Source organism: Emydura macquarii, unplaced genomic scaffold (genome assembly GCF_026122565.2).
Source record: "Emydura macquarii macquarii isolate MOO-44397 ecotype Brisbane River unplaced genomic scaffold, CSIRO-AGI_Emac_v2 contig_1254, whole genome shotgun sequence".
Lineage (NCBI taxonomy): Eukaryota > Metazoa > Chordata > Testudines > Chelidae > Emydura > Emydura macquarii.
In genome coordinates, this window is record NW_027131391.1 from 9971161 (window position 1) to 9988255 (window position 17095).

Consider the following 17095-nt stretch of genomic DNA (forward strand, 5'->3'; position numbering starts at 1 on the left):
GGTGGCCTTTCAGGGTTATAAAAATGATATCTGTGGCCCTCGAGCCAAAAAGACTGGGAAGCACTGAGCTAAGAGCTGGCAAACACTGGTAACAAAACGCAGGGAGGGGATGAGACAAGGAAGGAGGAAATACTACAGATAACAGGAGCAAGCACTGCTCACTTTTGGCATGTACCGCACTTGAGGATAGTACAATTAATTCTGTAGTGATCCTGTCAGGCTGAGGTGACTGCACAGCTCACAAACTTCCTAGAGGCTGATGTGTGTGAACACACCCTTCATTTAATAAAAGAGGTCTGGGAACCCGCCCAGGAGTTTTGGGCTAAGTGGACAGAGCCTGGGTGTGACACAGCCAGCCTGCGGGAGCAGCTGGAAGCGTAGTGTATGACCCTGGAAGAAGCCTGAGGAGTGTGTTTTGGGTCAGAGGTGCCGGCTGAAATGAATGGCTTTGGTGCGGTTTCCTGCTAGTCCGTTCACTCCGTGTTCAGGGATGCAGGACTGTGTACGTACATTCTTTGTAATTAAAAAACTGCATCCAAGAAATACCTCACTGTCACCAACTTTTTCTGCGAATCGGAACAGCCCACTAGACCCTGAATTATTTCTAGCCCTTTGGTTCAAAAGGGACAATACAAAGAAATCACTCCCCACCTCTGAAACACGGGTAGATGTGTCAGCTTTTTTTACACTGAGTGTTTTGCTTTCTCAGAGATAAGGCTGATCTACACCCGACTTTCCCTTTATGAAATTCCTGTGAAGACCTACGTTTGAGAGCGGAAGGGCTTTTATTGCATAGTTGTTGGGTTTCTTTAATGTTAAATCCTTATGATGTTTCTTGTCCATTCGGTGGGGAGCCCTCCTGGGGATTCTCTGAACCTAGATTCTCAAAAGCCCCCAGCGGCTGCATTGTGTGTTTCATTCTACTGCCAGAGGTGTGACTTAGCATTTTAGTCACACTGGTAACCCTACCCCCCATCACCCAGCAGGGTGTTGGGCTTTTTAAAGTTTTGTTTCAATGTTAGCACACAGAAAAAGAAAGCCCCAGAGTAATAAGTCAGCCTGGCCCCCTCTCCTCAGGCAGGGCAAAGATGACAGCGAGGCATGACTTTTACTGCCTTTTACCGGGATCTGAGCATAATCCACGCACGGTCTGGGACTAGGCCCGTGTCGGGGGCAATGCAGACACCTGCAGCCCCGCCAGGATTGCAGCAGGGCCGCGCTTCTGCCATGCTCCGTGCCCGGCGGCTGAAAGCAGACGGCAGCGGTTCGGAAGCAGCCGCCCCATGGCCGGTGTTTCCCGTCCCCGGTTAGACAGCTGAGCGCGGGCGGGGCGACGGACGGGCCGGGCCGGGCCGCCCGCTCCGCAGCTGGAGGGCGGGGCCGAGAGATGCGGGCGGGGCGGGGCGGGGCAGAGCTCCCGCTGTACCGGGACAGCCCCGCTGTTCGGAGCTGTTCTGGTGTAGGCGCCTGTAACCCCCCGTCCCCTCCCCTCCCCCTCTTCACCGCGCCCGGCTGGTCACGGGGCAATTTGCAAATCTTAGACACCGACGAATGTCTCGGCCCAGCGGCTGCCCCGCCCCCAGCCAGTCCCCGCCCGCCCCCCAGCCAGTCCCCGCTGTGGCCAAGCCGCCGGACTCCCCCGAGTGGGGCCGGAACGTGCCGAACGCTGCCGAGTCCTGCCGAAGGCGGGTCTGAGCTTCCCCGAGCGGGGAGAGGCGGAAAGGCCCGAGCATTACCGAAGCTCCCCGAAGGGGGAGGGCGGAAAAGCCCGAGAGTTGCCGAAGCTGCCCGAGCGCGCTCGGAGGCCGGTACCGTCCGGCCCCGGGCGGTGGTTTCCTCTCCACGAGTGGCCGGCCCGGACATGGCCTCCTTCCTCGTGAGTACCGGGCTGGGGGACAGGGGACAGGGGCCAGGACCCGGGAGGGGAGGCGAGGCACGGGTCGCTGACCCCACCCCATTATCTGCCGCCCCAGTGCATGATGGGAGAGTAAAGACCAGCCCTAGTGCATGCCGGGACATCAGGCCTCCTGCAGCCCCGCTGCATGCTGGGTCCTCTCCGTCCTGTCAGAGCCGTCCGTGAGAGCTGGGAGGGGGACCCCTCCCGCCGCAATGCATGCTGGGGCATCGTACCCCACGTGGGCGGGGCGAGGTCCCCGCTGGGCAGGTGGGGCCGGGCCCTTCTCCCCTCCCTGGGGCGGGCCGGGCCTGCTGCCAACCTGCCCCCGACCGCCCCGCAGGGCCGGCTGCTCACCGGGCCAGGGCCACACCGCGCGGGACCCGGCCTGGGCCTGGGCCCCCGCAGCCCGGCAGCGCTCTCGTTCCTTGGGCCGCGCTCGGTGCCCGCCCTGCCTGCCCCAGGCCGCCGGTGCTGGGCTGAGCTGAGCTGAGCTGCGGTGCGCCCAAGGGCTGTGGCAGGCGGGCTGGGCAGTGTGCGGCAGGGCCTAGTGCGGGAAATCCCAGTGAATCAGCTGCTGGCGGGGCCTGGGTCTCCGCCGGAGCCTGTGTTTCTGGAGCCGCTTGCTGGCCTGCTCTACCTGGGATCGGGGGCTCCTGCGAAGCCCCGCTAATAGACCCCTTTCTATGGGGTTCCGCTAATAGACCCCTTTCTATGGGGTTCCGCTAATGACCCCTTTTTGTGCGGTTCCGCTAATAGACCCCTTTCTGTGGGGTTCCCGCTAATAGACCCCTTTCTGTGCGGTTCCTGCTCACTGCCGATGGAGGCAAGACATACTGGCAGTAAGCTGTGCATGAGGAGACCCTGGCAGTCCCCAGGGCAGAGTAGCGCTCATAGCCCCTGCACAGTTCCAGAGTCCAGCCCCTTGCACCCAGCCCCAGAACCCTTTTTCTGTCCCCAACATCCTATCCAATATTGCCCGGAATGAAAGAGCTTTTGAGACCCCACAGACTCAATGCATGGTCAATCCTCTGATTTCTCTCATACACCCACACACAGTCTTGTGCATGGAGTAACTTTAGAATCACTATTTAGGTGCTTTGCTTAGGATAATAGTTGCAAAGGACTAACGAGAAACTGGGAAACGAAACCTATGTATCTGGTAGTTAAACAGCCCTCCCCATCACTGAAGTATCTGAGCGCCTAAGGCAAATTTGAGAGGGGACATGCAAGATACATAAAATATGGACTTAATGGGAGTGTTCTTTAATGAGGGAAATATTCAAAATGTTTTCACCAGCCCTTGATGGGACAAGCAACAAATTTACTGCAGCATACAGGGAATAGCGTGCATGCAAAACAGATCCCACTTAGTCACAACCTGAGGCTCTGGCAAAACAATTTTAGCTGTGATCAGACCAAAGAGACTGTATAGCAGTAACATTGCTTAGAAATGTTTGTGATATTAATTTAGTAGCAGAAGCTTATTTGCTTGCATTTATTCAATGGTACTGTGATTCTCATTTTGTGTGTCTTGCTCGAGATGTCATGATGCACATGGAGGGATGTGTGTGGATGACCACCCAGTAGAAAAAACTGGCAGCAATTTTCCAAGAGCCACCACAAACGTGCATGAAGTGAAGCAGATTGCAGTTGCCCGTCATCTTTAATAAGGAGGTGTGACAGATGGAGACAATGGGCCCCAGTATGCAGTGCTCTTATTTTGACCTGAGCAGAGGCTGCCTAGATTGAGAGGAGTATCTGTCTATCTCAGGTTTTTGTATAGTTCCCGTCTCCTGATGAGGGACCATTTGTAGGAATGTGTGCTGGGAGCTGCAGTCTCTTGTGGTCACAACTCATATTAAAGGGGATTTGTAAAGGAAAAAGTATATTAGGTTTTTGTTTTTGTTTTTAAAGAAAGCATGAAAGATTTTTTTTATTTTTTTTTTGCCCCAGGGATAAAAGTTTATTTTTTCACCGTGCTTGTTTTTACTTTACCTTGTCATGGAGCTTTATGGATGACTGGAGGACTAGCAGGTTTGTGAGAACACGGATACCAAAGATGTGAAACATTACTGAGAGAGGAAGGGATTTTTATTCAGACTGAGATATTCTCTTTGATAAGATGTCAGCCTCTCCCCGCCCCCCCTTTGCTTCAAGGCTGATAAAGTTCTGTCATCCATGGAGTCCTTTAGCAAAACCAAGGAAGATGAGACTTGACATGCCTGATATTTCTAAAGTAGAAGATTCTTAGGATATTTGTACTGTCTAAAACAATAAGCAGATAGAGAAACGTACAGAAACCCCTTTCAAGTTTTCTTTAAACAGCATAAAGAAGCAAAAAATGAGGCACATACCCCATTTTTCTCCCTTTGTTGGTCTTGAAAATAGGGCTTGAAAAATGACAGATACGTATGCTGTCCTCCCCACGCTCAGTCCTGTCAATCGAAAGGAATAGAATGATTGTGCACTGTTTAATCATAATTTATTGTCAAGGGCCTCGGTGTCCCATGATTCCACAGCTGCAGAATTTGTTTCAAATTCACTCTTTGCCCCAGAGTTGTGCCCAGAATCTCAGCTTTTGTTGTATATATGTGTCTGTAGCTCTCATGGTTGCAAGGATAATATGGGTGAGTGGAATTGGTGATGCAGTGTTGAGTCTGCAGAGAGCCTGAAACAAGTGGTGACAGATGTGAGCTATCCCCACTCATCTCACTGAGGTTGATTCTGAAATATAACAATAGCAATATAAGTGGCAACATTGTTAACTATTTCACTGCTAATTATTTTTGCAGAAACATCAGCCCATGTGCTTATTTCACAGTCCCAACCTGCCTCTCGCTCCTCTCCAGGTACTAAAAATCCCAACAGTCTCATACCCAGCTGCCAAAGTGTTTCAACCTTACCTCTGCCAGTTCTATGCTGTAGTTGTGCGTCCTCAGTACAAACTTCTGAGGCTCATCAGAAATTGAAAATAATATACCTTGAATTGAATATAAAAATAAACAACATTTTCATTTAATGCATAATTGGAAGGTGCTGAGACACCACAGTGATGAGAGCCATATAAGAACCTGAATAAAAGCACACAGCGCCTTGCATATTGTCCATCAACTTCCTAGGTAATGCATTTTTTAAAATGTAACTTGTTATGAGAGCTGACCAAATAGCTGAAAAACATTTATAGAATATATTATTTGACAAATTACATCAGTGTTAGTTGAACAAAATATTTGCTGAATATTTGACCAGTTGGTCAAATACTGCAGAAGAATTTGTCAAATAAGTTATTCTATGAATGTTGTGAAATTAATCAAACAATACTTTTGCCAAATACTTTTACATCTGTCTTGCAGGGAGTTGGTTTATCTCTTTTTCCAGTATTCTGATCACCTTTCACTCTGCTGCACCTTGGCAAAGCCTTGAGCAACTGCAGAGGCACTGAAGCTGTCTGCTGACTCAGCAAGACAGCACTCTATTGATTACAGTCAGTTCATGTTTGGAAGGTTTTCTTCACTACCACAATGTAGGCTCTGTGGAAGTTGATGACACTTTTTCAGGAAAGTGTCCTGTTTAAAGACGAAGCAGGGGGCTGTATTCAGAAACTCCACAGACTACATTTAAGGCCGTTATAAATTATTCTAAAGTTCTTTACTTGCTAAAAGTTCCTGAAGACTATTAGCTCAAATCCAAGCTTCCAGTTTAAGCCACATCACACTGCAGCAAATGTTTTTTGTCCATGGCTTCAAGAGAATATTGCAAAGTCTCCAGGTCACAAGCCTGGTTTCTTTCATTCAGAAAAAAAGAGATCAGATTTACTTAGTTCACATGTAAAAAGATATCAGACCAGATTCTGTTCTTGCACCAGTGTAAATCAGTATGAGAGGAGAATTGGGCCTCTCATTTCTAAATGTCAACATTTCAGACTCCCTCTGGGCTCTTTCCTTCTACTATATAATCACCAGCAATAATAACTCTGCAGGAAGAATTCGGCCCTCAGTTTACACCTGTGCAGTCTCCATGGCTGTCATTGGGTTTGCACAGGGGTCACTGATTGGAACCTAATAAACATTTCTGTTGATGTTGCACAAGAAGGAGTAGACTTCAGCTCCCTCTGAGCTTGCTGTGCTGGGTCTGCAGGGTTCAGAGCAGTAAAAAGCAATACAAGCTTTAGTCATCCTGGTCAGCAAATGTGAGTGATGCAGAGAGCAGGCAGATCTGTGGACTGAGAAGGGGCTATTTTTAGATAGTCGCTTTTCAGAGCAGACCCACATTTTAAGGCTCATCCCAGACTTTGCTTTGCTGCATCACCAGGATGATCGATGTCCAATAAAAACGGCTTTAAGAGTTATTTCAGCCCTGCACCATAATAACCACGGGGAATAGCTCCTCTTTCCTCCTGCCCAATAGCTTCCTGCTTAGCATAACTTTACTGTGGCATTGTTGCTGGCATGTTTTCTTTCATTGCAACAGCTGCACTTTGTCCACCCTTGCCATGATGTCGTGCTGCAGTGAGGGTCAGAATACACCAATAAACTTCACAGCATTAGGCCTTGGTCTTTAGTATCTTTTTTCCTCCTTCCTTGTGTTCAGGGGCAGTCTGACAAGAGGAGGTATTTGGTTTGGTTGCTCCTATCATTTCTTTGGCATCTGTAGATTTAAGACTAGTGGGTTATTTCCGAATCTTTTCCTCTTCCCCTGCAGTGAAAACAGGAGCTTCTTAAAATCTTGGTTGGAAGGAATTATTCCCAGACAAAAAGCTTCATGAAGAGACAGTTACGGTGGTAACAATGTCTCACTTACTTCTGCTGAAGATCTCATTAGAATGTTCTCTCTCTCAAAAGGAACCAGCACTCGAAAGACAGCAAATTCTAAGTCAAGGTTACATTTGTGGGGAAGAAAAGAGCACCAAGTGGTTTAGAAGCCTGAAAATTTAGATTATGCTTTCACAAAACACCTTCCCTCTTCCCTCATTCCTTACCAGACCTTGCCACCCTCTGGCATAGATTGTCAGCTGTGCGAAGTATTTCAAGTACTGGGTAAATTCTCATGAGTTCCTCTTTGTGTGGAACAGGCAAGGTCAAGAACCGGTTCTGGAGAATAAGGTACAGTGCTCTGTTGTTTGCAGCTAGCATTAGGTGCAAATGTTTAACCCGTGGGAGTAAACCATTGGAAGAGCTTACCTAGGGGTGTTGTGGGTTCTCCATCACTTGAACTCTTTCAATCAAGTCTAGATGACTTTTTAAAAAAGACATTATCACTCAAACAGGAGTTATGGGCTTTCTGCAGAAATGACTGGGTGAGGTTCTCTGGTCTGTGTTATTCAGGAGGTCAGACTAAAGATCATGATGGTCTCTAGACTACTGGAGTGCTCAACCCCCACCAGAGCCCCTAGACTTTTTGCTTAGACGGATGTGGACAAGTTGGAGAGAGTCCAGCGGAGGGTAACAAAAATGATGAGGGGGCTGGAGCACAAAACTTATGAGGAGAGGCTGAGGGAACTGGGCTTGTTTAGTCTGCAAAAGAGAAGAATGAGGGGGTATTTGCTAGCAGCCTTTAACTACCTGAAAGGAGGTTCCAGGGAGGATGGGGCTAGGCTGTTCTCAGTGGTGGCAGATGACAGAACTAGGAGCAACGGTCTCAAGTTGCAGGGAGGGAGGTCTAGGTTGGACACTAGGAAAAAGTTTTTCACTAGGAGGGTGGTGAAGCACTGGAATGGGTTACCTAGGGAGGTGGTGGAATCTCCATCTTTGGAGGTTTTTAAGCTGTGGCTTGACAAAGCCCTGGCTGGGATGGTTTAGCTGAGGTTAGTCCTGCTTTGAGCAGGGGGTTGGACTAGATATCTCCTGAGGTCTCTTCCAACCCTAATCTTCTATGATTCTATTCTATGATTACCAGCCTGGCAGTGGTGTAGTAAAGATTAATTAATGTTTGTATGATGCTTTGAGGGCATCCTGTGGACTGGGCTGTGACTAAGCCCAGGCTGTGCAGCTTGGATAGTTTTTCTGACTGAGCCTGTAAAAGGCGGGCGGGAGTCTGTGCCCTGCTGTGTCCCACACTGGTATTTTTCACCGTTCTGCAGGCCAAGGAGCAATACGTTTTTGTGAGTGCGAGAATGCATGAGTGCGAGTGTATCTTTTGCCCAGGCATTTCTCTCTAATCTGTCTAGGTTTTTTGATGCCCCCATCACTGTACTAACTGACCATCTGGGAGGGTGCAGGACAATGTTGGAGAAGGTGAATTATTTATCTTTCCTGTCCATTGTGGGCAGGTTCTGTTAATAAGCTGGGTTTAGACTAGACACTGCGGTGTTGGCTGCCTCATAAACCATTCAATACCATAATAGTAAATCCCGCTCTGTTTAGTAATGTAAAGAATCTTTAGTACAAAACCTATCCTAAAGCTCTTCACATATCTAACTACAGTTAAAGGGATAAATAATGCGTAGCAGCATGGGCGAGAAAACAGATGTTCAGGCAAGGGAGAAAGGATGGTTTCAGATGAGATCTTAAAAAAGATGTCAATCAGTGAGGCTAGGAAATGCCAGGAGGCTCCTGCCCTAAGAGTGGCTGAGTTGGGTGAACGACCAGCGTGGAAGGGAGATGTTGGGTGGATGTCCTGTACCGTATACAGTGGGACGGGGCGGGAGGCTCAGATAGACTGCATGTGCTAGCTGAGATCTGAAAGGGCAGCTTTGCCACGGCAGTGTGCAGGAAGCGACCTGCATGTGCGCGTGAGAGAGACAAAGGCGCTGAATTTCATGTCAGCAAGGGTTCTCTACCTGGGTTGCACGTACCATCGGGAGAGAGCCAGGCATCGGTTGTGTAGATCTGTGGTTCTTCATCAGCCTATTTTGTCTTGGCTTGTCACAAGCCCTGTATACAGGCTGGTGTGCAAACTTGCGTCCCAGTGCCCACATGACAGGTACAGCTCACCCTAAATGTACAGCACAGCACGGGTGATTTGTAGTGTGCTCTCATAACAGAGCATTGCAGCAGCGGGCACACTGCAGGAGACTCAGTCTCATAACCATGCAGGCAGCACCCCAGCATGGCATTGCTGCTCTTTAAACCTGCTGTGGCAAGCTGTTTGCCCATCATGTCCACTAAGCCCTGTCTGCCAGTCCTGCTCTGACATTCCATGCATGTGCACAGATGCTCAGTGGGACACCTTAGCTGGGTGGTTTAGGGGCATCAGCATAGGATCCAGAGCCTTCCTTCTGCAGGTCACCAGTTCAAATCCAGCTTGGGTGGGTTTGGGCTGTGACCAAAGTTGCTACCATCAGTTTGGCTTTTCTGTGGCATGGGTGAACTGAGTGTGGTGGGTCTCAGTCTAGTTCCATCCGCAGAGACGCCCACATCACAAAGACCCTTGTTGGAAGCCCCTTGTGTTGGCTGCTGTGTTCTGTGTATGAATAAGGGCTTCAGTCAGTCCAAAGCAGCTTTCAAAAGCACTGAACAGAAACAGCGCAAACCGCTTTCCAGCCACGTGTTTGGCCTCTCAGCAGGCAGGGAAAATGGTGCCCTGGGTGAACTTGTATTTTGCCGCCCCAGCCCCACGCGTGCTCCACCACCCCATCGCTCCGGCCCCCACGGGCTCCCCATCACCCCGGATCCCATGGTTCCCCAAGCTCCCTGTTGCCCCTCCCCCCATCACCTCCAGGCTCCACCCAGTGCTTAATTTGTGTGGCAAGAGATGCCGGGACTCAGCCCTGCACAAATTTAGCACTGGCTGGGCAGCTGGTGCCCAGCAATGCCGCTGCCAGGAGCACTGCAGAAGTCAGGGTGGCATGGAATATATGGTGCATTGCCACTCTGGCTTCAGCACTGGTGCAGCAGCTTGTGGTGCCTGGTGCTCGGCCTGCAGCTCGCGGTGGGGTCTGTGTTGTCGCATGGGGCTGCATCTTGCCGGAGCCCGTGGCCATCCCGCAGCCCTCTGGCCACTCCTGGCTCACCAGGGGCACCAGTTCAGATTTTGGTGGGGTCACAACTTTAGCCTGAAAACTAGATTTTTTGCAGATAATAATTTAGAAATTAGTTGACAGGGGCATTGTATCTAATTTCTAAAGAAAAAAGAAAAAATATATATACAAACACCAATTAAAGCCACATTTTAAGTTTATGAATACATTTAAGTTTATAAGTAAATTTAGAACAATCAGGGGACAATACAACAATCCCAAGACTTGTGGTATCAGTTCTGGAGCTTTAACACAGAGATCAGAAATACAAGTTTGATAGAGAGAGAAATACAAATAAATCTGATTACTTTCTCTAACAGACACTCTGTGTTACTGCCATTGTCTAACTTGGTTTTAGTCCATTGTTTTTCACTCCACTAAAAATGTATTTACTTAATTTTAACATGTGATTATGGGTTTTTTCTCTATTATTAAGAATGGGAACGTATTATTCTAATTATTATGGCATCCCCTCCATGCCCTGCTCCGCGCAGCAGACAGGGGCAGACTCCAGGTCCAGAGCAGCTTGGCTTAGGGCAGCTCCATGGGTGGGGGTGGGGGTGGGGGTGGGGGCAGCAGGCATGGCTGCAGATGGCAGTGGAGCAGGGCAGCGGGGGAGGATGGGCACCCCTGCTTCAGAGGAGTTACCTGGCTGGTCCAGCTCCGTCCGTCTGTCCTCTCCAGATGCTACCGCACCTGCCTGGCTGCCCCTAAGCGCTGATGGCTGTCGGCAGGTCAGGGGGGTGGGAGGTACCAGCATGGCACCTCCTGAGTATGGCGCGGTGGGCGGTGGCCCAGCCTGCCCACCCGAGGGCTGGCCCTGTCAGCAGGGAAGGGCTTAGCAGCACCATTACACATAACTTTTATTAAAGGTTTGGGGGGACCCCCTTGGCTCTCATTGGGGGTCACTGCAGCTGCCTTCTCATTGATTCTCCCCAGTCCCGCCCCCCTGTCTGTAGGCAGAGCTGTTGTTGCTGCTCCTCACCCTCCCTGAATCTCACTGGGTGTGACTCACTGGTTGTCGTTGCTGCTGCTGATGCAGTAGATTCAGCAGGTCTCTGCCAGTTTGCCATTGCCAGGAAGGGAGCAGGCCTGGCCTGTGAGCTGCAGCAAGGAGAGAACATGTGCTGGGAATCAGCGCTTCAGCAGCGGGTTGAGTCATACCCCGAGAGGTCCAGGCTGAGGTGTTAACAGGTTACAGCAGGCGAGTGTGCGCCTCACACCCTGCTTCTGTGCTGTCTTTTCAAAGCCTTCCACTCCGAGAGAATGGGTTTTTCATGCAGCAGGGCTCATTCTTTGTCATACAACACGATGGCCCAGTCAAAACACAGCAGCACAACCATGCTAGGGAATGCCAGAGACGCAGTCCAGATTCACACCTGCTATTGTGAGTCACCAGAATCCCTATTCTGCTGGGTCATAACCAATTTGTCAGGGCTGGCACTGGGGCCATTAGTAAATGTGCAGGTTTCCCACTGCACTCAGTTCACTTTCCCCCTAGAGATGCTTCTTGTTTCACTGCTCTCCAGTAAAGAAAAACACAGTGGAAGACCCTCCTTATTGAAAGTTTTGGTGTGCAACTGATGCTGCATAGGGAGCCTCACCCTGTCTGGCACATACATTTCTCTCTGTCATGTTTTTCAGGGCAGGAAGGTTTCCTTATGCAAAGTGTAAGGTCCCAAATGTGTTGGATCCACCTCTTGCCTCATGCAATAAAATACCCAAGAAGTCAATGGTGCAAAACAACACATGCACTGCTATCAGTAATGGTGGTAGATTGAATAACACTCAGATAGACCCCTCTGTGCCTTGAAATACAGATGCTGGATTTTGCCAGGGATGAGGAGACGTGTGTTGTACTTATTGCATTATGTCCTTTGCATTGTCTAATCAGTTTTCATTGCAAAAAACAATTGACATAAATAGAATTCTGATGCCACCGTGTAATTATTTCTGTTCCCTGCATCTTATCTGGATGATCTAAAACACACACACGCATCATGAAAGAGGCTGAATTCAGTGGGACCTAAAGCACTTTGCAGGATCAGTTTCACACCCAAATGTTTAATGACCAGGCTCTTTTAATGTGTTTTTCTTTATTGGATTTTTTTTTTCAGTCCATGTGCAAAGGGCTAATATCGCTTGTGTCTCCTAAACACTTACTAATAAAACAGAAAAGTTCTGATTCTCCTCTTGCATGGGAGTATATCAGGAATAACTCCAGTGGATGTGAATTAGTGTAAAACCAGTGTAAAGGGGAGGATAATCAGGCCTAAAATGTGGTTGATTTGGTACATGACTGTGCAACCTATTTGGGCCAGTCATGTTTAAAGAGCACATGCTATATTTGTGCAGCAGCATCCTAGCTCTGGGCTATAAAAAACATTGACCGGGGACTAGCAAACAGTGACAGGGAAATAAATGGCCTGTAGAGATAAGATGCCTCCTGACACAGATATTTCAGAGGAAGGAGAGTCACCTTGGTGAGAAGCTTACACTGCCCTGCCTTTGTATTCTGTGACTTTGCCTTGATCCTGACAGGTACTGAACAGCCCCATTGACTTCATCACGCCTGTGAATCAGGCTCCATCCACCACACTTCTGCTGACCAATCAAACCCTTTCACTAGCACCACAGCACACTCCTGTAGGTCTGCTCCCAGCAGACTAGGTTGCAGTATTTCCCCAGTAGGTGTCTCTTGGTTCCAGACCTGGAACCATGGCTTTTCCAGACATGATGATCCTTTCCCGGGGACATGGTTGTGAGGGGAAAGGAAAAGTGTGGTACAGCTGGTATTCCGTGGAGATGTCCATCAGCTGGAGAGCAGACTGCTGTCCTAAGCCACCGGAGAGCCACTCCCCACAGCACATCTGCAGCTGCTGATTGATGTTAGCAGGGACTGGAATATCACTGCATATTTGTGATTTTTTTAACCCCTCCTTCAGTGGATAGGGTACCAGGCTGGGAGACAGGAGACCTGGATTCTGTTCCCTGCTCTGCTCTTGACTCAGTGTGGCCTTGGGGGAGTCATTTTGCCCTCTGTGCCTCAGTTTCCCCAGATGAAACGTGGAGTAATTATGATTACCTCTTTTGAAAAGAGCTTTGAGCGCTGTGGCTCTCCCCCATCTGTCAGTCTGCACCCATCAGGTGTCTCTTGTCTTGTACTTAGATTGCAAGCTCTTTGGGGCAGGGACTGTCTTTTTGTTCTGCGGTTATACAGCACCTGGCACAATGGGGTTTGGGTCCATGACTTGCTGAAAAGTGCTTGCTAAGCAATATGATGATCCTTAGTTTAATAATAAATACCACTGCAGTTACTGTAATGCAGGATACTCATCCTTTGTGACACTGGAGGCCTCTCTGGCTATGTACCAGTCTGCAACTAATTTACATAGCCATAAATGTTTAATTCAGGAATGAATGCACACAGCCACACCATTTGCCAGTACTTGGGTCTTCCCTCAAGAGCAGAGTGGAAATTTCTGCTTGTCTGAGTCCAGAAGCAATATAAATCTGCTGCCGCTCACGTTTGGGCTCGATAGACAGTTCCACGGACCGTGCATCGTGGGCTGCACCGTGCAAACCATTTCTCTAACGCTAGCGGCATGGCATTTTCTAACCCGAGGACTTGAATCTGTGGTGGGGTGGGATGGGTAGGGAATGTACTCCCTCCAAAGAACGGATGGTGTGCTACAACTTTCTCATGACTCCCTTTCCTCAGCAGCAGTGAGAGGGGATGCGTCATAACCTCCTGTGATGCGTTCCTGAATTTGGGTGTTGCCTGAAACAAATCTCAGCTATGAAGAGCCTCACATATACAGTGCACTTTACATCCGATAGCAAAGAATTTAGGGCAGGAGGGTCAATGCAGCATGTCTGCACATCTGGAACAAGATGGACTCTGAATTGCCAGCACCTTGGGACTGAGATGGAATCAACTGGCCAAATTCTCTCCTGGCCTTACCTCCACTGAAGCCACTTTCTCCAAAGAATTTGGCCACCATCTGCTGTGGCAGAGGGTATAGATTGGAGAGGATTATTGTCTATTGGTTAGAGCAATGGGCTGGAAGTCAGGGCTCCTGGTTTCTGGTCTTGGCTCTGCCACTGACTTGAGCAAGTCGCTTCCCCTCTCTGTGCCTTGGTTTCCCATCTGGTAATGACAAGATGGGATGCTGTGAAGCGTGATTCATTGCTGTTTCTAAAGCACTTTGGGACTCTTGGCTGGAAGGTGCTATAGAAGGCCGAAGTCTTGTTACAACCCTGTACTGGTTCCTTCAAACAAACGCACTGGTACATTTCACTGGGGACTACACAGCCTGAGCTGTGTCTGTTCTCATTCCAGCTTTAAAGGGGAGAGGACTCTCCCCACCAGCATTTTGCTGCTAAACCCTGGACCTGTCTCTTGCAGATGGGGCAGGTGACATGCTGTGGAGGCATCCGTTGATGCAATGTATCCCATATCCTCTAGCTGTTGCCCAGCACAGTGCCAAGGAACTGTGTCCAGTGCCCTCTGGTAGGAGAGAGGGTTGCCATAATGCAGGAATCATTGGGATTGAGATTGGGAGAAGTAAATGGGCAGGATCCTCGAGGATTCCTCACACGGAGGAAGTGCTAGCCCAATAAGGCCCAGGTTTACCTGTTTAAGATGCAGCTCTGAGACGTGGGGGGGATGCATTAGCTTTAAATTCTCTAAGTTGCTAATGTGACACATTATTACAAAGGGACCGACGCACCTGGCTCCCAGCACTGCAAGCCTGTTGTGACTGAGTGTTTCTCTAGGGCTGAGTGTGCTGGGGTTGGAGGCATCTGGCGTGTGTGGGGCTGTCGAGGAGTAATGCCCTGGTTTGTGGGCACCCAGCTCTAAGAAGCCAAAGGAAGGGACAGGTGTTGGAACCCTGCAGTCGCACTCTAACTCTGCTCATGCCTTCCCTGGAAGATGCTGGCAGGAGGGTTTTTTCACTGCAATCCTCCACTCAGGGAAAAACAGATTTGCAGCAAGAGAGTTTTCAGCCAAGGTGTGTGTGTGCTGAGGGGAGGAGGGCTATGAAATGAAACGGAGAGCCCAGTGCAGCATTTTCCTCAGCTGCAGTCTCCAATATCTTGCAGTCTAATGATTCTTGGGCCCCAGCCGTGCCCTCTTCCGGCTCCTGCCTCTCATTAGGGATGCAGCACTGTATGGCTTTTAATAGCATTAGTGTCTGGCGAGCTCCCGACAGGAGGTGACCTCAAAGATTTATTAACCTCTTAATAACGCATGCCAGGGTTTGGCTTGCCATTTTGTGTCTGGATTGCTCCGGTTTCAAATGGGAGGTGCTCCCGCACTGCACTGTACCTCTCCTTCCCAAACAAGAATGCTGAACTCATTGCTTTTGTTTAAAAGTAGACCTAGGACAAGGCTGGGACTGGAATAGCTGGGAGCTCCTACAGCACCTCCTGCTGGGAGAAGCCAGGACTGCAGTAGCTGGGAGCTCTCCCACACACAATGCTCCTACACCATCCCTTCAGCACCTCCTGCTGGGAGAGGCTGGGCCTGGGATGCTATGAATCCTTGTGCCGCCAATGTTCCTGTGTGACTTCTGCTAGGAGAATCTGGAGCAGGAGGAACTGAGAAGGCTCTCGCTCATGCCCTTCTGTGGATAGTGCTTAATCCCACTCTGCCTGCTCTGCGTGTTATTGTGACACTGCCATGCTGTCCTGTCTCTCCAGGCTCATCCTTCGGTACGCATCAAAGGAACAGAACACAGCTACAGCCCAGTCCTCTGCCAAGATGACCAGTGTGCTGCCAGTATCAAAGGGAGGCACACCCACTGCCCATTCTGCAGCATTTCGGAGGCTTATCAGGACCCATTCATTCTCCGGGCTCACTATCGGGTCAAACACGTGGACAAGGGGCTTGACTTTGCAGGTAAGAGCCCACTCTGAAATGGTTGGACAGCTTGTTCGGTTTGATTGTAGCATCTGGAAATGCTCCTGTACTCTCTGCAGAAGTTGCAGCCCACAGTGATGCTTGAATCACACCAGATATCCCTATATCTGCCAGAGCTACTCTGTGTGGTGGGGAACCAGTTGATTTATGCCTCTGTTCAAAATACACACTCAGGTGGTGACTAATGATAATGGAATACAAAGCCTAGGTTGCCAGTTGGGATGCAGCCCAGGGTTGGGGCAGGGGAGACTGAAAGGTTGGTACCATCTGATGCTGTTCAGGGCTCATGTGAAATTAGCTAGTGGGTCAATGGCCAGGTGCCTACGTCACAAAAACCACTGCTGCAGCTGGCACTCGTTTGTCAAAGTGCACGCTACGCAAAGGCTTGGGACAGGAAGTGAAGGAGAGTCCCGCATTCATCGGAAAGTGCAGGGTGAATTTTAGGGAGGCAGAATGTAATTATCGAGCTTGGAATCCGGTCAGGATTTTTGGGCTCACACCCCTGACCTTGCAAAAGGTGCCTGGGGATTTTTAACGCTCACCAGTGGGGAAGGCGCCTGGTTGCCCCTCTCACCTGCGCTGTCAGGGAGATGGACTGGACGGAGGGGTCAATAAATAGAGCTTTTGCCTTCAGGCAGCCTTGCTCCTGCTAACACAATGCTGGGACAGTGTTCCTGCAGGGGGAAGAGCACCACCTACTGACTCCATAACAGCATTTCCTGCACTACCAGCCATGCATTAATGGTCTGGGCTGAACCTGTTTAGATACAAGCTCATAGCCTGAGGCAGTATTACTGCAGACTCAACACCTGACTCCCTTTAAAAAGCTCCAACCTGAAGGGAAATATATTCCACGCTAAAGGGAGAAAGGAGCGGGGAAGCCCTTTGATTTGACAGTTTCTGGGGGTGTGGGGGGGCTTTACAAACAATGGGAAGTGTGTGAGCACAGGTGTGTGTATTAAAATCTACGGAGACATGTTTGACAAAGTCCCTTTAAACAAGCTGCCTGCTGTTAATGTGGAGGAAGCCATTGTTCAGCAAAAAGGACCAACCTTTTAGACTGGTTTGACTCCACCAAGCCACATTCTGAACTGCACAGAGGGGAGGGACCTGCATGCCCCCTCGATTCTGCAGCTGGCTGGAGACTGCTTCAGTCCCCAGCATAATTCAGTTTGATGGCTGCTTGATTTTTGCCTGGTTACATCTGGCCCCAAGGCAGCTGCAAACAGCTTGAAACGCAGAGGCACTCCAGCCAGGCCCCATTTCATCCGGCTGCACCCCTGCACTCTGGGACAGTGACGCTGCACTGGCTCAA

The 17095-nt window shown here is 49.6% G+C and overlaps 1 protein-coding gene across 2 annotated transcripts in view; it reads left to right on the forward strand.

The window, feature by feature from the left end:
• The first annotated feature begins 1627 nt into the window (after positions 1-1627).
• Positions 1628-17095, forward strand: part of LOC137154587 (uncharacterized) — a 40560-nt gene continuing 25092 nt past the window's right edge. For both annotated transcript variants that reach the window (XM_067550314.1, XM_067550315.1), the window contains exons 1-2: positions 1628-1876; positions 15561-15759. In XM_067550314.1, the coding sequence (XP_067406415.1) occupies positions 1862-1876; positions 15561-15759 (214 nt within the window). In that variant the 5' untranslated portion in view covers positions 1628-1861. The remainder of the gene's footprint in view (positions 1877-15560; positions 15760-17095) is intronic.